Here is a 21173-nt window from a genome sequence, read left to right on the forward strand (position 1 = left end):
CTGCCCATAAAGAAAGGGCTGATTTTAATTTGTTCTCAGGAGCACAAGCAAGTCTGACCTGAAGAATAACAATAGAAGGCCTGTGTTTCCAGCAGAAATATAATTATACCACAGAGCTATGCATAATATATTTCAGATTTTTTTGTGCATACGGCAACTCAGATTCTTGGATTAGGCCACGTATTAGCGATTAACATGAAACACAGCACAACTTACTTCGCTGTCATGGAAGGGCTTAGACCGGATTGTCAGGCTGCCCAGCTCAATCGATTTCTGGAACCTCGCTGGGATCTGCAGTCCCTGTAACTTGTCATAGGCGTGACGAGCCAGTTTATAGGCACCAAGAGCTTTACTCTGCTTTGCCAGGGCAAATAATGTATTGCTATAATTTAATTAAGGAATAAAAATACATACGGCATTTAGGAAAAACTGCAACACTCTTTCTAATCAGAGAAGATGTGCAATGAAGCATACCCTGCACCGGTACTTTAAACAGGCTTTAACAAGAAAATTCTATTTACATAACTCCATTTAAAAACAAGTGTGAAAGAACTACCAAAATGTCTGCGGGCAATTATTAGCACAGTAAGGAACTGATGCTACATGAACACTGCTTTGGTTAAATATTCTTATTCCACTTACAAAGTTTCAGTAATTTTAGGGTGAACAGCTTTTCCCCCAGCCAAAAAAACAACTCCAAAAAATCTTACACCACCAGCAACCCACGGACACCAACTAAATACACACGATCTTGCTGCAGCTAAAGCAGATATGCTCTGTGTCACTGACCGCGGGTTGTCGTTCCCTTTCATCGGGGTACAGCAGTACCTGCTGTTCAGAAACCACTGATCACAAGACGTGTTATGAAAGATTATACATTTGTAAGTGACGAAGTTATCAAAAGGAAAGCTAACACCCCATCCAAAGCCATAAATGAAGTGAAAACAAGAAAATCAGGCCTCCCTATGGCATCCAGCGACCCCTCTTGTTATCTTTTACAGACAGGTGCATTTCCACAGGGTTCACACAGAGTGTTTAAGCAGCACTCTCCAAAGATGCAATATGCCCCAACAAAGCTGTGCAAACATTCTCCCGACAGACTACACAGCTCCACCAGCCTCCTGTGAGGCGAAAGCTCCTGGATTTCCCCCTGCTCCTGTCTCAGTGCAGTCTCCTTGCAACAACACTGTCAAGATTCAGAGCCAACATCCTGTTGCAGTGACTGGTATCCTCAAACTTGCTTCTCTGACAAAGGTGATACACCAGACGGGGTGGATGGTTCTGAGAATTACATGTTAGTTGATTTGTACAGCTCTCCAGAACTATTAAAAACGAACAGGTAGTGCTGTTAAACACGTAATGGTTTGAAAATGCTGATTATTCCCTTAGGGACAAAAGTCAGTTTCCAGAAACTATAACCAACAGCTGAAACTGAAGATACCCTACAGGAGACCTCTGCATTGTGGATCAACAGCAATTATTCCTTTCACATACGTCACAAGATAATTTCTAGATTTTGTACTGTATTGGAAGGATACACTTTTGAGATCCCCAAAGGAGTCTCCTTTGTTAAGCTGTGAAGTAGAAACCTGGAAATATTGAAGAGGGTTTCAGGCAAGTGGAAACTGAAAGGCTCCTCCTGCAGCATTAAAAACACAGACACATATTTCTAAGCTGGAAAACCAACAACTCCTCTCCCTAAGCATCTCAGCATGAGGCATCTCAAGTACTGTGTTTCTTTCATACAGTTGCAAAAAGAAAAGGTGCTGACAGAATACAGCAAGTGGATTTTGCACGTCTTTATCACCAGAGCTCATCCCTACTACATGCAGAAAAAGAGGGAAAGAGATCCACGTAGACACACCAGAACCTTCACCAGCTATTGAAAAAGGAGGGCAGACTGGCCAGCAGCAGCGCAGAGTCTGCACCACCGTAAGGTCTGCAGCAGCCTGAGCAGCAAGGACCTCCCTAGCACAGAGTCTTTCTTCGGGCAAGGGCACAGATCAAGGGCTCTCAAACGTTTCCCCAGAGATATTTTCACCAACAGTGGCAGCAGCAGCATCACTCTCATTGCTGGAGCAGTGGGAGCTCTTCACTCACGACCGCTTATCATTTTGGAGTAGCTCACACACACCACTACTGACACACATGCCACGCTATGGGAATCCCTCAGCTGGGGTGCCTCCTTCTGCTCCATCTTGTTTTCCCGTGATTAAAGGGAGAGCTGACCAGAGGCCCACGTCACTGTGGAACCAAATCGATATAACCAGTCAAAAAGGGCTGGGAAGTCTGTCATTGTCCTACCTTTGACCCACACTGAGACAAGCACAGAGCTGCTAAAACTGGACTGCAGTTTGTAGGAACTAAGACAACAGAAGTTCCTGTACAGTACAGCAGAAGGCTGTATGATAAAATAAAATAAATAAATGAATGAAGTTACTACACAGTATTGCTAATCTATACTAAGTATTTAATTGCCTGAAAAGTCATTAATTATTCCTAGTTATTTCTGCGCTCCCTAAAGAAAAATGCTCAGGAAGCATAAATAGACAACTTCTAAAGTGAGTATCTTACAGTGTATCTTTGAATGGAGTGATAGACATGGTAAACTTCTGCCAAATGCTGGAAGTGATGGAACTTCTGTAACATTTCAGTCTTCTGTTGTTCATTCTCTGCGGGAGACAAAGGCATCAGTGTAAGTCGCCAAGATGAGTCTGTGAGACTCCACTGGAAGAAAACAGCATATTGTGATTTCAGCTCCAGCACTTCCAAAAGAGTTATGTACCAGTCCAAGTGTGTCCCATCTACCTGTGCAAGCCACACATTATACAGACTTGACACCTTTCTGAGCAAATCCTGGTCTAGAACAAGAATGGTGAAACACAAAACAGTTGAGGCAAGGTTTTAAACACAGCTAGAGGCTATAGCTTAGTTAGAGGTAGACAATAGTAGGTGTGCATCACTGAAAGCCTCATCCATAAATTCAGTTTACAAATAAAATGAGTTTTGAACCATTTGTTTCATAAATACTAAGTACACTACTAAGCCAATTGGAAAAGTTTGCATCTCTAAAATACCTGAAGGGTAACAGATCAGCACTATCACGCATCAGCTGAACAACAACAAAGTTACTTACAACACCAGGCAAAAGGAACTATTACCAATCATTTGTATTCATTATTACTAAGTTACACCTATTAACTGGCTCCACCTCTCTTCTAGTCAAATACATTCAGAAGACAAGATGATAGCTAACAAACAATCAGTTTTATCTCTGTTGGCAGAAATAATTTGTAAAGTACCTCTCCAACCTCTGTTCAAATACTAGATGTATCTTACACTCCACAATCATCTTTTATTTACTAGTACTTTAAGCCTCCAATCACTTCCCTAGTTAAAGTGTGTTGTGGGAAGGCACATGAGGATACATGGTCCCAGGAGATGCGATTTTGATTCTAGTCAGATTTCAAAAGGAGGCCTACGCATGACGATGTTGCTGTTTTGCTTATTTGTTTTAAATAAGCACATGGGAAAACCAAGGGGACAACAAAAATAGCACAAGCCAGAGTTATGCACAGCATTAAAAAAACCCAAACCAAAACCCCACAACAGTGAAGTAGTGGCAGCAATGCTATCACAATTCAGTAATTGTCTGCATACACAAGAAGGTAACAAATATAAACTTCCTTTCAGTTACTTACCTTGGGCTATATCTAAACACTGCATGGAAAGCATCCAATAATAATAAGCTGCATCGTTAAATCGGCTTTCAACCACAGCATTGTGCGTTAGCTGCTCCAGCACTCTCACAGCTTCACTCTGCCTGCCAGCCTTGTGAAATGCTATAAAGAAGGCCAAAACAAAGAGGATTTTACAGCGCGATTAAATCAATTAACTGAAATTAATGTTTTTAAATTAAGAGCAGTCTATTCAGCCAGTATCAAATAGTCTATCCAGGGCAGGATAAAAAGGATTATACAGTGGTATTTTTCTCCTTGAAAGCAGCGACGCTAATGGAACATGAGAAGCATCTGTAGGCATTTTGTGGCTTTTGCACTGTCTTAGCAGCTCTTGAGCTCACAGACTTTGTGCAACGCTTGCTGGCTTTTTTTAAATACAGAAAAGAGCAAAAGTGCTGCGATGATTAGATCTCTATGCAAACAATGGCAATCTCTAAACACTGCAAATCACAACCTCATTCAAAACGACAATAAATTAATGTTTGATCTTAGTGCACTGGTTTGCAATGCTGAATATTTTGAAAGAGTACAGCATCTACTATATCCTTCTATCATTTATTAACAGCATTTCTCTATTGGATGCTCAGAAGCCAGTAGATAAAGAAAGATCCTCAGTTCTCACTTGGTAAACGTTTGCATGTGGCAAACACAGTCTTCACACGGGGTAATGAGGATGGGGGGAAAACCCCACCCCACAGCACAAACGCCTCCTGACCTCAGCTGGCTCTGATATAGCCCAGTTCTCGTACCGCCACACAAGGGTCTCCAGCTCCCCCAGTTCTGGGGCACTTGTACTGGTGGAGCCACAGCAGCAGAGAGCTTTGTGAGCAAACTGGGAACAACATCCCTCTGTTCAGAGAGTTCTGTGCACAAACCACCGAACTGCCCTAAAACCACGTTCGGTGCCGGGACACACAAACCGGTTTTGTGTGGAGACAGCTCACGTCTGGCATGTTCCCTAGCTTGGCCCTTACAAGCAAATCCAGTTATACACTTAGATCTGAGCTGGCTCTGCAAACAGCAGATGCAACAGGCACATGGAGCTGCACCTGAGAAAAGTAACCGTACTAAAAACGTGCTGGCTCCACATGGAGCTTGCTTCAACGGCTCCTTGTCCCTGGAACAGTTTACAAATTAAATTCTGAAGCCTGTCCACATGATGGAAGGTTGACAGTTCTCTTTAAAGGTAGTTTTATAAGCCTCACAAAATGCATGAAAATTCTTAAAGAAACAGGAAAATTTTACTTGTACAAACCCAACATTACTTAAATATAAGGAAAAACTATGCTTTCTGCTCAGGTTTGTTAGATGGCTGCCAGTTTTTGAATTCTATTGTGATAAAAATATTAATAAAGACAGTTCGGCTTATATGCCAAATACTGTTGCCATATGTGCCACACTCAGATATACGACAAGATGGAAAATCTGGACCTGTATTTAGATGCCATGATTTTTGATAGATCCATCATGTGTTCTTATCAAATAAGGAGACCTCCAGCTACTTTAAGACCAGCATGAAAACACCAGTTCTGTTTGGTTTTGAACCCCACTGATAAGAAACTCTCCAGGGCAGAGACTGCATATTCTGTATGGGAAAAGTACGGAGTAAATTTTGAGCGACCAGGGATGTCAGTGGCATTCTTACCTTTCTGGGCTTCTTCAAATCTATCATTCTCTGCCAGCCACTGAGCATAAGGGACATAGACATCATCTTTGAATTCAGGATGCTTTTCACTCAAAGCAAATGCCTGAGGTAAATAAAAACCCCTTATTTTTAGAATACTGAATGGTTTAAACAGTTAAAGGGTTTAGAATATGCCATGGGATCGATCCTTTAGCTCTAAGTAAATTCACAACAAAAATACATACACAGAATAGAGAGTGTAATCCATATTCTCTCCAGTATGAAACTAATGTATTTTAAAATAAAAAGCGATCAACAACAAAAGAAAAGAAGCTAAGCATAGTAACAGTCTGGCTATTGAATCAGGGAAACCTGAAAGTGATTGTCTAGGAAATTTAGTAGATTTCACAGCAAGGGACAAAAAATATTTTTATTTTTACTGAATATATCTTCTGAAGAAATTGAAGTAACACTATAAATGCAGTTTAGATTCACTTTCTAAACTCGCTAACTGGTCAATAAAGGACTAAGTCTACAATTTTCCAAAGCCCCCATATAACTGGTGAAGGGGTCTGTCAATTCCCACAGCACTTTGAAAACATTTCCTTAAGAAACTACACCTATCAAGAGCTTCATGTGAAGAAATAAGACTCCCACTGTGAAGTGGGTGATACTGGCAGACCCACGCTTTTATGGAAAAAGCCAGTGAGGTCAGAACTTTACCTAATCAAAAGCATAAATCCAGTTATAGAGTGGGATCCACACTAACAGCACACATTCATCAGATCTAAATCATGTGAACGGCATTCTCACTCAGGTGTGTCCAAATTACAAATAATACAGTTCAAAACAGAATTTCCCATGCTATAATTACTATTTATTCTTTCTGATGGACTAGAAACATCCCATGAATTACCATAGGAAGTGGGCAACTACAACTCAACAAGCAAAAAAGGTGCTCAGAAGTGAGACCAAGAAATACTCAACCAGGAAACTAAAAAGAAAAAAGAAAAACAAACCCCAAACCACCACCAAACACACCCTGAGCATACAAAGTTAACTTAAACACTCTGAATCACACTCTACAGGAGCCTCCCCCCGCCTCTCCCTTCACTACAGTGGTGGGGGAGCCAGACATTTGACTCCCTTCCAGACAGTAAGAAGTGGTGGTTTTAAACACAGGAATCACAGGCACGCTTACTTCTTCCCAGCGGTGAGTCTCCACGTGGAGATGGACCAATGCTTTCAGGTCACCAACCTTCATGTAGGTTTCTGCTGCGTAGCCAGGGTTATCAAGTTTCTTAAAATAGAAGGCACATTTTGACAAGGGCTCTCGCTCTGCTTTATCCAGTTTCCGAGCAATTTCAATTAACCTAGACCCAGCAAAAAGAAGCCAGATGTTTCAGGTTCTGTCTTGTTGGTTTGTCTTTTGTTTAATTATTGTAACAACTTCACCTTCAATCGGTTATGACTTAATAAATATCATAATAGTACCACGCAACACTGTTTAAACAGTTTTCCAAATGCCTTTTTTTTCTTTTTGCAAACTCGAGACCTGTTCCTTCCATCTTTACTCACACATGCAACTCCAGATCTCAGACTCTGCACAGTCAGGAAGATGGAGGGAGGGAGTAGGTGACTAAGTGACATGGGACACACTTCCTCAACCCCAACCTAAACAAAAGGCTCCTGAATAAACCTCACCCCCTTTCCACACAGCAAAACTGAGGCAAGGGAAAGCCGAGTGACCTGTCCCAGATCTTACAGCAACTCAGCAAACAACCCGAAGTGTCACCTACTGCAAATTAAGGAGAATTTGACCAGTAACGGTAGCTGCCCCAGAATTTCTTGGGATTCTGTGCTCCAGTTGTCTTCTCTACCCACTAGATGATTATCCTTAACAGCTTAAAACAGAAATAGGCTATCACCTACAAGCACTGCCGCGATGACTGCTCTCAGAAGCTTAAGGCATGCATATTTTAGACAACAGTTTCATACTACAGATGAACCCATTCATACTCTTTACTGCTGTAACACATTTGTTTTTGTAACATATTTATGCCCCTACCCACTAAACATATTTAGCTTTTAAAAAATTTAATTGTAGCTGTGCTTCAAATACTCAATTTGATATAAACAAAGCCACATATCAAACAAGTTTTGTCTTATTTTAAAATTCGCAGAATTCGTAATAACTCATTTGAGATTTTAGTATATATTATCTCTGAGGTGGAACTAAAGCTTACATATCAACCCAGCCGTGGTCCCCACTGATTTCTATGGCCTTCATGTGCTCGCCTGCAGAGAGGTACATCTCCACTGCTGCTTTTGGTTCATTGATGTTCTTGGCCCAGTCTGCTTGTTTTTTTATTAGCATCTTTGTGTCTTTGGGGTCTCCAGATCCCAGAAAATCCTGAAATAGTGCAGTACAAAAGTTTGCATTATCTTCTGGTGACAAACATTGTTACAGTCCAAGTTCTAAAATACACAAAGACTTTTAAATTAATATTGTTATGCCTCCTAAGAAAAGAAATACTGCATACAGAGCAACATGAACTGATCCAGCCTGCAGCAACTAATCATCAAGGCTCAATGTTTGGTAGGAAACGATGACAAGTCTCCCATTCAGATAGTTTTCAATTAAAAGGAAAAAAAAAAAGTAGGAGATTCTGGGAGGGCCAGGAGAAGGATGATACAGATGCCTCAGAGATAATAAATATGTCCTCACTTGATTTCTTGGAAAGCTTGCTCTCCATTGATCCTGTTTAAGTGGATACAAATTGTGATTTCTGCATGCTTTTCAGGAACATGCCTTTCCAAACCAAAATAGTACTAATCTCAAAAACTGTAATATATCAATTCCAAGTTTCAGATTTTCTTTTGCAAGCCAAGAAGGTACCATTTCATTCTCAAAGATGACCCAGCTTAGTTAACAATAGTATATGCAACCCATTCAATCATATGTTAGCATTAGGATGCCCAGCCACAAACCAATTAAAGGCGGAAATTTTGTTTTCTGCAAAGACACTTGATAATTTTATTCCAATATATCAAAGAAGTTCTTCTATAAGGACGGAATGACAGCTGCTCAAAAGTGAGAGTGACTCTGAGCTACTGGTTGGACTTCCGCAAGACATGCAAACACCAAGCCTGGACGCTGGGATGACAACCATTTTGGAAATATTTCTAAAGTTTGTTCAGCTTCTTCTGCCAATACCAAAGCCCTGGCACCATATGGTTCACATCTGTTGACATCATGCGCCAAGGAAAAAAAAAAAAATGTACTTCAACACCAGAAGATCGATTAAGGGCAATTTTGTCTGTTAACAGAACAGCTACTGTCCGTTAAAACAGATTCTATCAGATGAAAAATTAGAACAGAAGAGAAATAGAAAGGTGAGAAGAGTGTGAAAAACTACCTTATCCTGTGTTTCTGGTAAACTCTGATTCAGGTTTAAAAAAACCAAACCAAAACAACAAACAAGTGAAAAAAAACCACAAAAAGCACCCACACAACAGAACTATTCCACTACCACCATTCACCAGCTTCCCTGATGTGTTCAGCCAACAGGTACAGAGCTACACCCCATCTCCAACGAGCTCCACACAGGATTGTGCTTCAGCATTATCGACTGCAACACAGCCCCGATTCAAGTGAGCAGCTATAAAGGTGTCACGATAATCTCTGAATGTGAAAAACTGAAACAAAAGACTCAAGCTGGACAGTATCTTCGACACAACTTGTTTTCCAGCTTAGGTGACCAAAACAAGTCCGAAATCAAAAGCTCAGCTTCTTACAGCATAAAGAGTTTTTTGTGAGTTCTCAGTGATTTGTGATCTGGTCCCGCAATAACGAGCCTATGACCAGATATCAAAGGACTTCCTGACCTCTGCCTCCAGCCTGGGCTCGCTAGCCAGAGCTAATCAAAGTCAAGCACAAGCAATCTGACTCTGTAAGGGTCCCTCTGCATAGTTCTGGCAGCATTAAAACAACAACAACAAAACCCAACACAAAAACACACCCCCCCCTTGTGCCCTCCCACCTTTCCTCAGAAAAACAACTGGCAAACAAGGGGGGTTATGCAGCCTTCCACGTATTGTGCACTCCCTGCACAAGCAGCTTCCTTCACTTGCTGTGAAGCACCTTTAACTTCCTCTGCACACAGTCACACTCGAGGACAGGAGACACAAGATGTTTTGCTCTCTGCTAGTTAAATATAGACATGACTATGGCCAAGAATTAAAAGACTCTTATGAAGACTTATGGGAAAATTTTCATCTATGAATTACATTTATGTTCAAGAGGAGCCAAAACACTGAAGCTAACAAAGACTCATCAGCCAAAAATAGTGGAAGTCAGACTTACATCAGCAAAGCCCCAAAGTATTTATATTAAGCTCTTGGAAGAAAAAGATCTCTCTGTGCCACAGTTTGCAGGATCTATGCTAAAACGGTTTATATGCATGTCATGGCAAAGCCTTTGTCCTGCACTGGGCGGAATAAGGCTCTGATGAGTGATGAATGAGACTAAACAGTGCATATGTTCTCAGGGATTTTGATAAGAAAACATCATAGAAGACTTAAAAAGCCAAGTAATGCTTTCTTGTCACCAAATAAAAACATCACTTCTAAAAACCATATTCAATTTATTTCTACATAAAAACAGAGTTTAAAATAAAAAAGCCAAGACATTGAATCTTTGGAAGGACATTCTCTAGTAAACAAAAATATACTAAGTTAGTTTATTACACACTTTATAAAACACATTAATATAGAGTTAACATACCTACTTAAGTTCAAACTCTGAAAGAAAAAGATCTTTATTATAATACAGCCATGAATTAAATGCATGGTGCACTCACCTCCACTTTGCATGTGTACTACCTTATTATTTTTGGAAGCCAAAATATAAAAAGGGACTCTTGAGTGAGATAATGGGGAAGAAAGTAATAAAAATGAGATTTTTAGTTTTTGAAAAAAAGGAAAATTACTATGGATAATACTATATAATCACAGTGAAAGAGGCACCTTTGATGGTGTCCAATTTGAGACTATACAAAACACAATCTGCTTCCTCAGCAGTAGACTGAAGAAAAAGGCTCCCATTACATCCAGACCCAGAGGATAACCCTTCCTCCCCTTATAAGCCAAATGAACGTCAGACACTGGGAAAATAAAACTGAAATTCAGAGCCCACATCTCATCCAATCCTTTTGTAGGGTCATACTCTGAAAACAGTTACAGGTACATTAATATTTCTGCATTTAAATATTCAGTTGCAACCTATTACCTTTGCATAGTCAAACATGCGTAAATCAGAGTACATCTCGAGAGCCAGGTTTTCATGCCCACTCTTTTTGTACAACTTCGCTGCCTCATGGAATTTTCCCTGGTAGGCATAAACATCTGCTAGGAACAGTTCATTGTTGTTCTCTCCATGTTTTTTCCGCTCCTGGAAAAAAAAACAAAACAAAACAAAAAGATGTAGAAAATATTCTAGATGATCAGGACCTAGGTGAGAAATGGCCATTGAAGAATTAGATTTTCAGGCTTAGATTTTAACTGTTAATAAAAACCTGTAACAGGGTATCATAATTATGCCTCTTCTACATTTCTGGTGAATTCATAATTAAAAGATTAAATCCCTTCTTAATTAAAATTAGGAAGGGAAAAATTAAATGTCACTATACAAACCAAAGTGATGAAAAATCACTTCTCTTGATTTCACCCAGGAAAATGAATGCGTGCTATCATTATGCTATGCTATTTTAAAAAAGGCATCTGATGGGTTCCTTATCTTCTCCTGTAGAAACTCACTAGCATGTAATTTGGCTAAATTAACAATACGTGCAGGTGGGATGACAAACATGAAAATAATTGCTAGCAACAAGCAGATTCCAAAAGGACATTCACCTGCCTCTGAATAAGAACCAGTGTCACCACCACTGTCCCCACACGCAAGAGCTCCCGATTTCAGGCAGGCAGCAGTCACCGCCAGAGCACCTGCTAATTGGCACTGCTCACTCCAATTGTCTGGGAAGGGACCGCAGGGGCAAAGTGTGCAAGGACCAGCGCCGTATATATATATGCACACACAGGCGTGTGCGCGTGCTTTCACATGCATGTTTTATGCTGTACCTTGGAAACACATTGCTACCCTGCTTTGGATAAAGTTAGTACTACTATTAGCCCACCTTATATGGAAATCTATAGATGTGAATTGAATTTAAACTGCACAAAAGGGGGCAAAGCACTCCACGAGCACACACATTCGACTCCCTCCTGCCAAAGGAGACTCAGCCATCGCTCCTCCTGCTCACGCTTACTGACCAGGCTGATACTGGAGTGGTGGTGAAAGTTCCCTTTAAAAACTTGGTTAAAAGAATAATCAGAGGAATTGTCACACCATTTTTTAAAGACTTCACAGAATCTTGCCAGATACAGAGATCTGGCAGTTATGTTTCCTGCTGTCATCAATTCGAAAAAACCCAGTGTCATTACTGAGAGAAAGCCATCAAATTAATGGAACATGTGCTTAGCTACACCCTTACAGGCCTTAAAAGGAATCTGAGGCACCACAAGCAAAAGTAAGTGATGATGTACAACTCTCACTTCAGAAGAAGCATTTTCAAGAAGTCTGAAGGTAGGTTTATTGCTATTTACAAAGGGAATCTTTCCCATTAAACAGAATATAACATGACAATTCCAGAATATCTTCAATAGACGCAGATCTGGAAAAGCATATGTGGAAAAGAAAGGTTAGTAGTGGTGAGAGAATGGTCTTGTCTACCTATCTACCCTTTAAAAGAAAAAAGAAAAGGAGGGCTCCTAATGCAGAACTTTGTCCCATGTTAATCACCAAGAAAAGTTAACCGCAACCAAGTGGTGTTTTGACAGAACCAGGACAGCTCTGCAGAAATGGAAGACAAGGAATGCATTCTTTCAGAGAAGGTGTAAATCTCATTAGCATGAGAAAGAGGAATTCCCTTTATGCCATCTCAACCATATCATGCAGTCTCTGTAGAAGGACAAGGGTGATACCATGTCTTTTAACATGCTCATGACAGAATTTCACTAGACAATAACTATCAAGAAGTGCGAATAGAGTAAGAACTAGTGATTAGAGCACAGTATGGAACTAAGGAATCCCAAATTCTATTTCCAGTTGTCACAGACTTGTCATGAGACCTTGAGTTTGTCATTTTATTTCTCTGGGCCTGTTTCTGGCTCTGCAAGGAGGAGATAATAGTAATTACCTACCTCCAGGGGGTAAGGAAAGGCTTAATTAACTCATGTTTATGAAGTATTCTGTACCAAGCCCTGTTAGCACAGTAGTATTCTACCCATTATTAATTGAATATTGAACTTTTTTCCAGTCTTCCTGAAGACAGTTTCAGAAGTTCTTGTTGTCCCACAGCCCCATTTTATTGTCGTGAAGTTTCAGGTCATATGACTAGAATTTGAATCACGTCTGCTAATCAGGATTTTTCGCTCTCAACCAATCTCCAACAGTCCGAAGCACTATCTGGAGGAACAACAGTCCCTCCAAAATATAAAGTACTGATTTTGGTATAGTACTAAGTGTAAGAAAATATACTATCTTTAACACTCTCTTACCTCTATGCTGCTGATCAATTCTAAATATCGAAGGTCTCGTACCCTGGTAAATGCCTATTGAAAAGAAAAAAAAGAGTAAGAGGAATTAACTTGAAAAGCCAGAAAAAAATCAAATATTGTTATACATAAATCAAGCTGTCGTCATGCAAACAGGACAGAGAGAAAGGGGCTGGGGTTTGTGCCTGTGTAGTCCCTACTAACCTGAGGGGCTCCAACTACAACTGCAGCCCCTGAGGCGTTACAGTAAATAAGACAAGGGTACAACCCAGCAGCTTATCACTGAAAATAAACAGCAAAGGCAGGGACTAGGAGCTGCACCTATGTCAGTCCCCCAGGAAATACAAACTGCCATTTAAAATACTACATACTTTTATTCTGGCTATTTTATAGCTTTTCCATTTTGGTGTGAGGCAAGATACAGACAAGGGAGTTTAAGGAAACTATGGCAAGGTAGAACATATCGATTGTGTTGCCAAAGCATACCGCACATGCTTATAGTTTTTATACCATTCTGAAAATGCAGTATGGAAGTAGCTGAGGGAGAGAAAAGGAAGCAAGAAGACGGTAAGATAAAAGTACTGCAAGACAGTGTAATATCTTTTGCAAATGGAGATAAACGTGCAGCCCAAAGTCTCAAGTGGCAGAGTCATGTGCGAGTTACGGCAGCTTAGCACTTATTCTTGACATGCATCAAAAAATAGAAATTTAACTCTTCAGACTGCACGTTCAAGACTTCTAACCAAACTAAGGCTTAAGAGGGCATACAATATTCTGCTTACACCAGATCGGACTAGGAACTATGAGAGCCTTTAATGTCAAGAAGCTGCTTTTGTTCAAATTAATCCGCTCTAATTCTAAGAGGGCACTACTTTAAAATTCCAAGGAGGCACTGAAAACTTCTTTTTAAGAATATCTATTTGCATAAAGCTCTCCATGAAACTGGAATTATTCTGATGCCTCCACTTAAGAAAAAAAAAGAAAAATAAAGCATTTAATTTCCTTTAAAAAAAAAATCTGTTATTAAAAGATGCCTATCATTACAGACCATTCCCTGTATATTTTTAGAATGTTTTGTCTTTCATACAATATTCATGACATTGAACTCAGTTCACCCTCTCTTATTTGACAAAAGGTGATGGAAGAAAATATGGAAGTGTTTTCTGCCCGAGAAAACTCTGTTCTTCGGTATGTACCTATTTATAGGCCACTCCCAAAACCAAGGCATTCCCGCTAGAAAATGACTAAAACAATGACATCCCATCACCACTGCCTTCAAAGAACATTAATGTGTAGATAACAAAGAATATGAAACCTCCACATTTGAACTGAGGTTACATTAAATACTTGGGGAGCTAAGTTCATAGCGGTGGGGGAAGTCAGCTCTAAGGCATTCTCTGCTGCCACCCGGTGGGCAGCAGCACCGCTGAACAACTTCCCAGTTCTATTTCACTGGTTCATCAACGCATTTTCCTGCTGATGAAAAACTATTTTCTCTGCATTTAACACTTGGGTATAGAACATGGCATTTATCTAGAGAGAGAAATTAGATTTCAGTTTAAAACCTCATCTCAGGATCCTGAGTATATAACAAACCAACATTTTCTGTGGTATGTACATGTATTCACTACAGAGAAGCAAGGTAGTGACCCAGGAACACCACTTTGTATCCCAGCCATAAAACATACATAATACACACACACTACATATATATATATATACACATACACATAAAAATAGAAAGCAAGCTTTCTGCTAAATAATTAAATAACTGCTTTACCTTTTTAGCAGTTTCAAACTCCAGCCCTTCCAAGGCTTCCATCGCCAGTTCTTTCCAGTCAGTATCAGTTACTCCTAAACATGCAATTTGGTAGGCTTCTTTAAACATTTTTCGTTCCAGATACTGATACATGGGTGCAGACTGAGGATTTCCATTGAAAAACATGTATTAGAAAGCATAATACTGAGATATAGTAGTGAAATTCTCTACATACATTGGGGGGGAAGAAATATTCTCATCACAACCATTACAAGCTCCACAGAGAATGTGTTTTTATAATAGACAGAAAACATTCTGGGATGATTATTATTGTATCTTTAGACACAATGAACCCATATATTCCAGACTCATCCATCTTGAAATCTTCAGTTCCTAGCATATAAAGTAGTAGTTAAGAATGTGAATTCTTCTGAGCATTGTACATGCTAAATATTATGTACAAAAAGCCAATGAGGGTTTTTGGTTTTGTTTCTGTTTTTGACTACTACGGAGGCAGAACAAAGGAGGGGTAGTTTGTTCTCAAAGACTAAAAGCTTGACAGGTGGTACAACAGCCCAGTGTGAAGCATCCCTAGAAATGTTCAGACACAACAGGAAGAGGTAACCCTTCTGTGCCAACCCTGATGGCAAAGCTGTTTTACCAAGACTGCAACTATTAAACCCAAAAGACACTGACCTCAAGGACTGGCCCTAAAAGGGAGCTAAAGAGAGAAACTGCCAACTGCAGGCCGACACAAAGGGACTAAAGGTCAGCATCTGCAGCTACAGCTCAAACCCTCTGAACGAACAGGGAGCACTGCTGCTGGATTACCTTCAACTCTGGGTTTGCAACCAAAGGCAGCACACAGATTGATTTCTATGTTATTTTCATCAGTTTATCTGAAAAGTGCATACTTTTTGGTAGCCCCTCCCTCCAAAAGCGTGGCTTTGAAAGAGCTGCCTCTGTGATACGCCACAGTAATTTAGCAGCACGTTGGTGCCTGCAGCACACCAAAGCCCAGCAAAGGTGTTCAGCTCTGGCTGATCTCACCCCGCCAGCCCCACGGGACGCCCCACAGCCTCGTTAAGGTGTGTGTAATGCCTCACACCGGGCCTGTAACCCACTCGGTAACACAAACAGATGGCACTTCTGCCTTCTTCAGCGACTCCGTTTCAAATCCTGCCCACCCTTAGGTGCATAAGTCGGATTTTTTTTTTTTTCCTTCTTTTCCTTTTTTTGTTTCTTGGACTGTTTTAAGCTCTTCCACTGCTTCCCATAATTCAGAAAATAGCATTTTGTGGAAGTCAATATCTACATTTAGAATATACTATGCATTCAGACTAAAATATACAGCTTAAATATTGCCTAAACACATCTAGAGGAAGCAGCAATATGACAGTATTTGATGTACTCATAAGAAAAATGAAATTACAACTGGAGAAAAGGTAGACTGGAAGAGGTAACACCCACACCATATCTTCAACTTTGCTTTTAGACTATGTGCATTTGCAAGTAGAAAGGGAAAATTAGAAACAATCAATAACAGCAAAAAGGAAGTCAGCTTAATTAATGGCAAATCAACAAAAATAAAATAGATCATGCAACAGAACTTAAATAACGATGAAGAAACTGTGAACTGCAATCATTTTTGTAATGGAATACGGGTAAATCTCAGAAAAGCTTCTTCGCTTCTTAAACATTGATGTTTATGAAATGCAAAGCAACACTTAATGAGATTAAAGGATTACCTGCGGAACTTCAACAGCTGACATAGAAAAAACATGAAGACAGAAGATCTTGGAGCCATTGTAACCCACAACAAAGCCTTGAAGTTTTTGCTGATGGACAGGGAAGTTACTGGCTTTGATATTGAGGTAACCCCCTCCAGAAAAGCAAAGCATATCCTCACACTGTGTGTTCCAAGCCACGCTATTAGCATTGGGTTCCTAATGAGCAAAATAACTGATGATTACAACAGATGCACTCACATCACCTTTCCTAAGAAATATGCATCCTTCAGCTAGAACGTTGGACCTATTATAGCCCAGGTGTGTACACACACACACTTTTTATCTCTGTCATATTCTAAAGCCTAAAATATTCCTAAACAGATTCACAGGGACGTATTTTACATTTTAATAAACAGCTGTAATTGTCTTTGCTTGTATTTACTAATGATCTATACTATCAAACTGTAGAACATAATATAAAATTCCACAGTACTACACTGTTAGACAGCACATTTAATTGATCATTTTTCTGTCCATTACAAAAAGAAAGTTACAGGCCCTATCTTTGTAGCACTTCATACTTTCCATCCAATATTCTCTGAAAATGTTTCATGAACATTAATGAGCGAACCCTTAGAGTGACTGCTAAACTGCCAATGAAGAGACAATTACGATTACTCATTTTATAGTCTGGGAGTACACAACAAACAAAGAAGTTTAGGCTTTAATTCTGTTTATACTAATGATAAAGCCAAAATGCTTATTAACTGTAATGCTTCAAAAGGAACTAGACAGAGCTCTAAATTAAACGGAAAAGGTCACATGTTTAAGTGCTCTTTATCCAGCTGTTGCTCACATATCTCCTGCCTTCTAATTCCTTGTCTATCATCTCTAAAAGGGCAGTTTCAATAGAGAAACAGATCACAGTTAAATCCTACACAATGTGATTAATGGCTTAAGTGACAGTTATATGAATCTCTGCACGGCAACACTTTTGGTATGTTCTGTGCTCCAAATGACTTCCTGCCCCCCTTTTTAAAAAAAAAATTTTAAAAAATCTTTGAATTTTACCTGAAACAACAGCTCTTTGGTATGAATATCATATACTAGGCAAGTATCATTTTCATCCACCACTGCCAGCTTGTTTCGGGATGCACTCATATCCAGACAACGCACAGCTGTGGACTGCTTCAACAGGACAATCGCAAAGACATTATCGACAAATATCTTCAGAATCTGGACATATTTGAAACCAAAGTCAGTCCATCCATTTTTGTTCTTAAAACTAGAAACAGCATAGCAGGTACAAGCTTTAATGCTGCTTAAAGCATGCAATTGCATTTTTTTTTTTTTTCAGAGAAACTGCATTAAAATGTCTGCATGAACTTTACAGCCAGAAAATGTGAAAGATAGAAGTAATCAGTTTTTAATCACAATATGAGACTCTCTCAAAATTCTAGGTTGTAAGAGAGCATGCTGCTCCTAAGGTCCCCCCCTAAGAGCACAGAACCAATTTTATTTGCAGTGAAAAGACACATACCAGACATTAAGTGTTACCTGACCATTCTTTAGACCAACTAAGAGGCCTTCTCTTCCTGGAGGTCCTCCAATTACTTTAATATAACGAATAAGAGATTCCATCAGCCATTCTCGTTCTTTAATACCACTAAATGAGAGGCACTGCAATCTCTTCTCCTAAAGACATGATAACATACAAAATACTGCATGGAGGTGAAGATAAAACCCGGTGCTATGTTTATACCTACACTAGCATGTGTGCCTACTTTTACGTATAAGAATCATAAAGTCAAATAGTCAATTTAACAGGATTAATTCTTTAAGGTTTTCCAATGCTGTGAGAAAACACCCAAAACAAACACACACACACACCCCTTTTTGTAGTAGCTCACTCCCACGCAAAAATTCCCCTGGATTATGGACTAATCTATTGAATTCACCACCGAGGCTGTTGTACTGAACCCGAGCCACCCGTGGCACATCAGAGCCATGGCTCAGCAGGGTGTCGGCGCTGGGCGTTACAGCAGCGCTACACAGGGGCCCCTTGGGGAAGGGCTGACAGAGCCTGTGCAGTGCAGCCTCCTCCTGCCAGCTACCCGGACAGCTCTCACAGTCTGAGCACACCCCAGACTACTCTAGATTTTAAGGCACATACCTGGCACAAAATAATGTGATCTGAACAGACAACCAGCAAGTTGCATTCAAACTTTTTTACAATCTTTTCCTTCACCCGATAATACATATCTGAAGAATCATCCGAGTATAACTCGTAAATCAGGATTTTCTCTGGCATCTGGATTGCTAATCTGTTTTTGTAGATTGCAATTTTCTTTACAAGCTCTCTGCCTTTTATTCTAACTAGAGAGAAAAAACACAAAACCAACACAGTATAGGCTGACATGAAAGTAATGCATACAGAAAGCAGAAAACTTACATTAAAATTGAATCTTTCTAAAGCACCTCTAAAACTAAAAGCAGATTCCTGCTTGGATGTGTGTTTTTCTATCTGTGTAATCTACTATCCCCATCACAATTTATCACCCTCTATTATTTGTCAACAGCACATTCTGGAGCAATACTTCGATTCCTTGCCATAAAAAAAACAGTGGATACAAAGAAGCAAAACCAGCACAAATCCTTGAGGCCGCAAGTAAGAAAAAATAAGCTAAATATGATGTACAGTATTTTTATCTCATTTGCAGAGATTAAAACCTTATCTTAAAATCCTCTGCCCCTCCCAACGTCCTTTTAAATCCCCACATCCTTCATTAAGCTTGTCAGCGCTGATCCTCCAGAATCCAAGTTTACACTCTCATCCTGCAAACAGTATTCCTCAGTTCTACTGTCAAAGTGACAACAATCTGTCTGGTCCATGCAGCACATATTCCAAATGTTCTGATGGATATTAGTTAAAAAAAACCCAACAAAACAGAACAAGAGCGACACTTTGGCCTGACTGCAAGTGTGAAATTACCTTTTTGTTCAGTGATGAGGTGCTGGACAATAACATCAGTCATGCTGTCTCTGTAAGCATAGCGATCCTTATAAAGGCCATGAACAGTACTGAAAATCAACTGATAAAAGGATATTGTTCCATCTTGGCATCCTACTGCCTGAACACAAGAAGAAAATAATTTTAGTTAAATGGTACATGTAGGTGAGAATTGGCAAAACACGTAGCATTTATATAAACGTTATGTTCCCTTCCTGCATAATGTATAGATCGATACCAATTACAGCCTGCTTGTACTTAAACCATGGTAACTGCAATGCAAAATGAGGACTGATCTCATCATAGACCATGGAGAGCACCATGTTGGACGGGTGGGGTCTGGTTTGGTTGGTGGTTGTTTTTAAATTCACTCTGTGTCTCTTCACATTTGTACAAGGACACATGGTGCAGCGTTTAAGCCTGACAGTTGCCTTGCAGGCATTTTCCACAAGGTGTAATGCTGGAAACTCAAACAGATCTGAATGTTTTCTTCCCATCATGGAATTAGATTGGATCAAACTAGAAGTTGCCATTTTTATTTCTTTTCCCTCCTCTTTTTTAATCAAAATGCAGCAAATGCCTTACCTTTGGAAAACAGGTGTTATGCTCATTCACAGCCTTCTGCAGCCCAAGTTTTACTTCTGCAGGATATTTTTAACGTCAGTGGTACTTCCAGGACCTCACTAGACACTGCTTAGGTTCTGCTGCCTCAGTAAGAATGTCTAGACTAAGCCACTGAGTTTGAAACTTATGGTCTTAACTTATACGACAAATTGCCTGTGAAAACATCAGAGAAACATTCCTACTCACCACATAGTTGGAGTCTGGTTTAACTTTGCACGTCCACACCCAACTGCTTTGCTCTCCGATGGTACCAAGACGCACCCCATCCTTCGTGAAGAGGGAAACTTGTTTATCTGAACCTCCCAGTAAAATATACTCTCCTTTAGTAAAATAGCTAACACAACAAGGATCAAAATTGAGCATTCTGTCCTTCCCAATCTACAAGGGAAAATAAATTAGAAAAAAAAAAAATCAAACCCATTGATCATTTCACATTTTCCCAAGGCAACAAGTACCGTCACTGATACCATTCTTCTCATCTCTCTGGCCATGCACGGCTCCTCCATACCCCAGAACCACTGGCTATATTAACATTGCCAAGGGCAATTCTTAAACACATCCAAGAATCCTTCCCATTCCAAACCAGTCTACTCAAAACACAAGCAACTCACAAAACCCTCTCTAGCCAGTTGAAAAAAATTAAAGATGTCCTCTACAAACCAGTAAACCATATGGCAAAAGCCAGCAAAGTTGTAAGGGATTTAATACAAGAATCGTAGGACAGCATCTGAGTTGTCAGGGGAGAAACAAGAGCTGAAGGAAAAGGTGGTTAAAAAAAGAGCGGACACATAAAAGGATGGGAAAACAGAAAACTTTTAACATAGCTAATAAAGCACTAGTATACAAACACTCTGAATATAGGACACAGAACAGAATCAGAAATACCCCGCCACTCCTGAATGCGCTTTCTAGAACATACCTGTTTGCCACTAAGTTGGTAAAAGGAAAGTTTCTGACCCCAGTCTGCCACAGCTAAAATATCATTGCGTTCATCTCTAACAGAAAAAGAAAAAAATTATGTAGTAATTCTACAGTGATTTATTAATAAATTTCTTAGAGCAATGGAACCAAG

The 21173-nt window shown here is 39.8% G+C and overlaps 1 protein-coding gene across 4 annotated transcripts in view; it reads right to left on the reverse strand.

Annotated features, from left to right (window-relative positions):
• The window catches only part of IFT122 (intraflagellar transport 122), a 32599-nt gene that overhangs the window by 4336 nt on the left and 7090 nt on the right, over positions 1-21173 (reverse strand). For all 4 annotated transcript variants that reach the window (XR_012624771.1, XM_074836775.1, XM_074836773.1 and 1 more), the window contains 17 exons: positions 21021-21096; positions 20288-20479; positions 19460-19598; positions 18641-18843; positions 18025-18162; positions 17539-17703; positions 16486-16683; positions 14759-14899; positions 12982-13035; positions 10655-10816; positions 7611-7777; positions 6566-6737; positions 5386-5488; positions 3702-3842; positions 2575-2672; positions 1539-1639; positions 217-382 (listed from right to left, as the gene is read on the reverse strand). Coding sequence is in view for 3 of the 4 variants with exons in the window: in XM_074836775.1 (XP_074692876.1) it covers positions 217-382; positions 1539-1639; positions 2575-2672; positions 3702-3842; positions 5386-5488; positions 6566-6737; positions 7611-7777; positions 10655-10816; positions 12982-13035; positions 14759-14899; positions 16486-16683; positions 17539-17703; positions 18025-18162; positions 18641-18843; positions 19460-19598; positions 20288-20479; positions 21021-21096 (2416 nt within the window). In the remaining variant the exon portion in view is untranslated. The remainder of the gene's footprint in view (positions 1-216; positions 383-1538; positions 1640-2574; positions 2673-3701; positions 3843-5385; positions 5489-6565; positions 6738-7610; positions 7778-10654; positions 10817-12981; positions 13036-14758; positions 14900-16485; positions 16684-17538; positions 17704-18024; positions 18163-18640; positions 18844-19459; positions 19599-20287; positions 20480-21020; positions 21097-21173) is intronic.

The sequence above is a fragment of the Strix aluco genome, chromosome 11 (genome assembly GCF_031877795.1).
Source record: "Strix aluco isolate bStrAlu1 chromosome 11, bStrAlu1.hap1, whole genome shotgun sequence".
NCBI classification, from domain to species: domain Eukaryota; kingdom Metazoa; phylum Chordata; class Aves; order Strigiformes; family Strigidae; genus Strix; species Strix aluco.